The 250-nt window shown below is 55.2% G+C and overlaps 1 protein-coding gene across 1 annotated transcript in view; it reads right to left on the bottom strand.

Moving 5' to 3' along the window:
- The window catches only part of LOC119590466 (protein croquemort-like), a 47,895-nt gene that overhangs the window by 5,514 nt on the left and 42,131 nt on the right, over positions 1-250 (bottom strand). The window contains exon 10 of the mRNA XM_037939124.1: positions 18-166. Within this exon, the coding sequence (XP_037795052.1) occupies positions 18-166 (149 nt within the window). The remainder of the gene's footprint in view (positions 1-17; positions 167-250) is intronic.

Genomic DNA, 250 nt, shown 5'->3' on the forward strand with positions numbered 1-250 from the left:
GTTTTATATATATATACCTGTGGGTGCGCACGTCCCCTTAACACAATAACATTCGTTCCCGGGCACTACGCTCCCGTTGGCGAAGGTGAGGTTACTGCCCCAGTACCTGTAGCCCGAAATGCCGTGGGAATCCTCGATCTCCCCCTTGTAATACAGCTTCATGGTCCTGCAGGGAAGAGTGTGTGGTGGGGTTGGGTGTTCGAGACGCGGGAGTGAGGAAGGGTGGGCAAGGCTAGGCTGGCTGAAGGTT

The sequence above is a fragment of the Penaeus monodon genome, chromosome 27 (assembly GCF_015228065.2).
Source record: "Penaeus monodon isolate SGIC_2016 chromosome 27, NSTDA_Pmon_1, whole genome shotgun sequence".
Taxonomy (NCBI): domain Eukaryota; kingdom Metazoa; phylum Arthropoda; class Malacostraca; order Decapoda; family Penaeidae; genus Penaeus; species Penaeus monodon.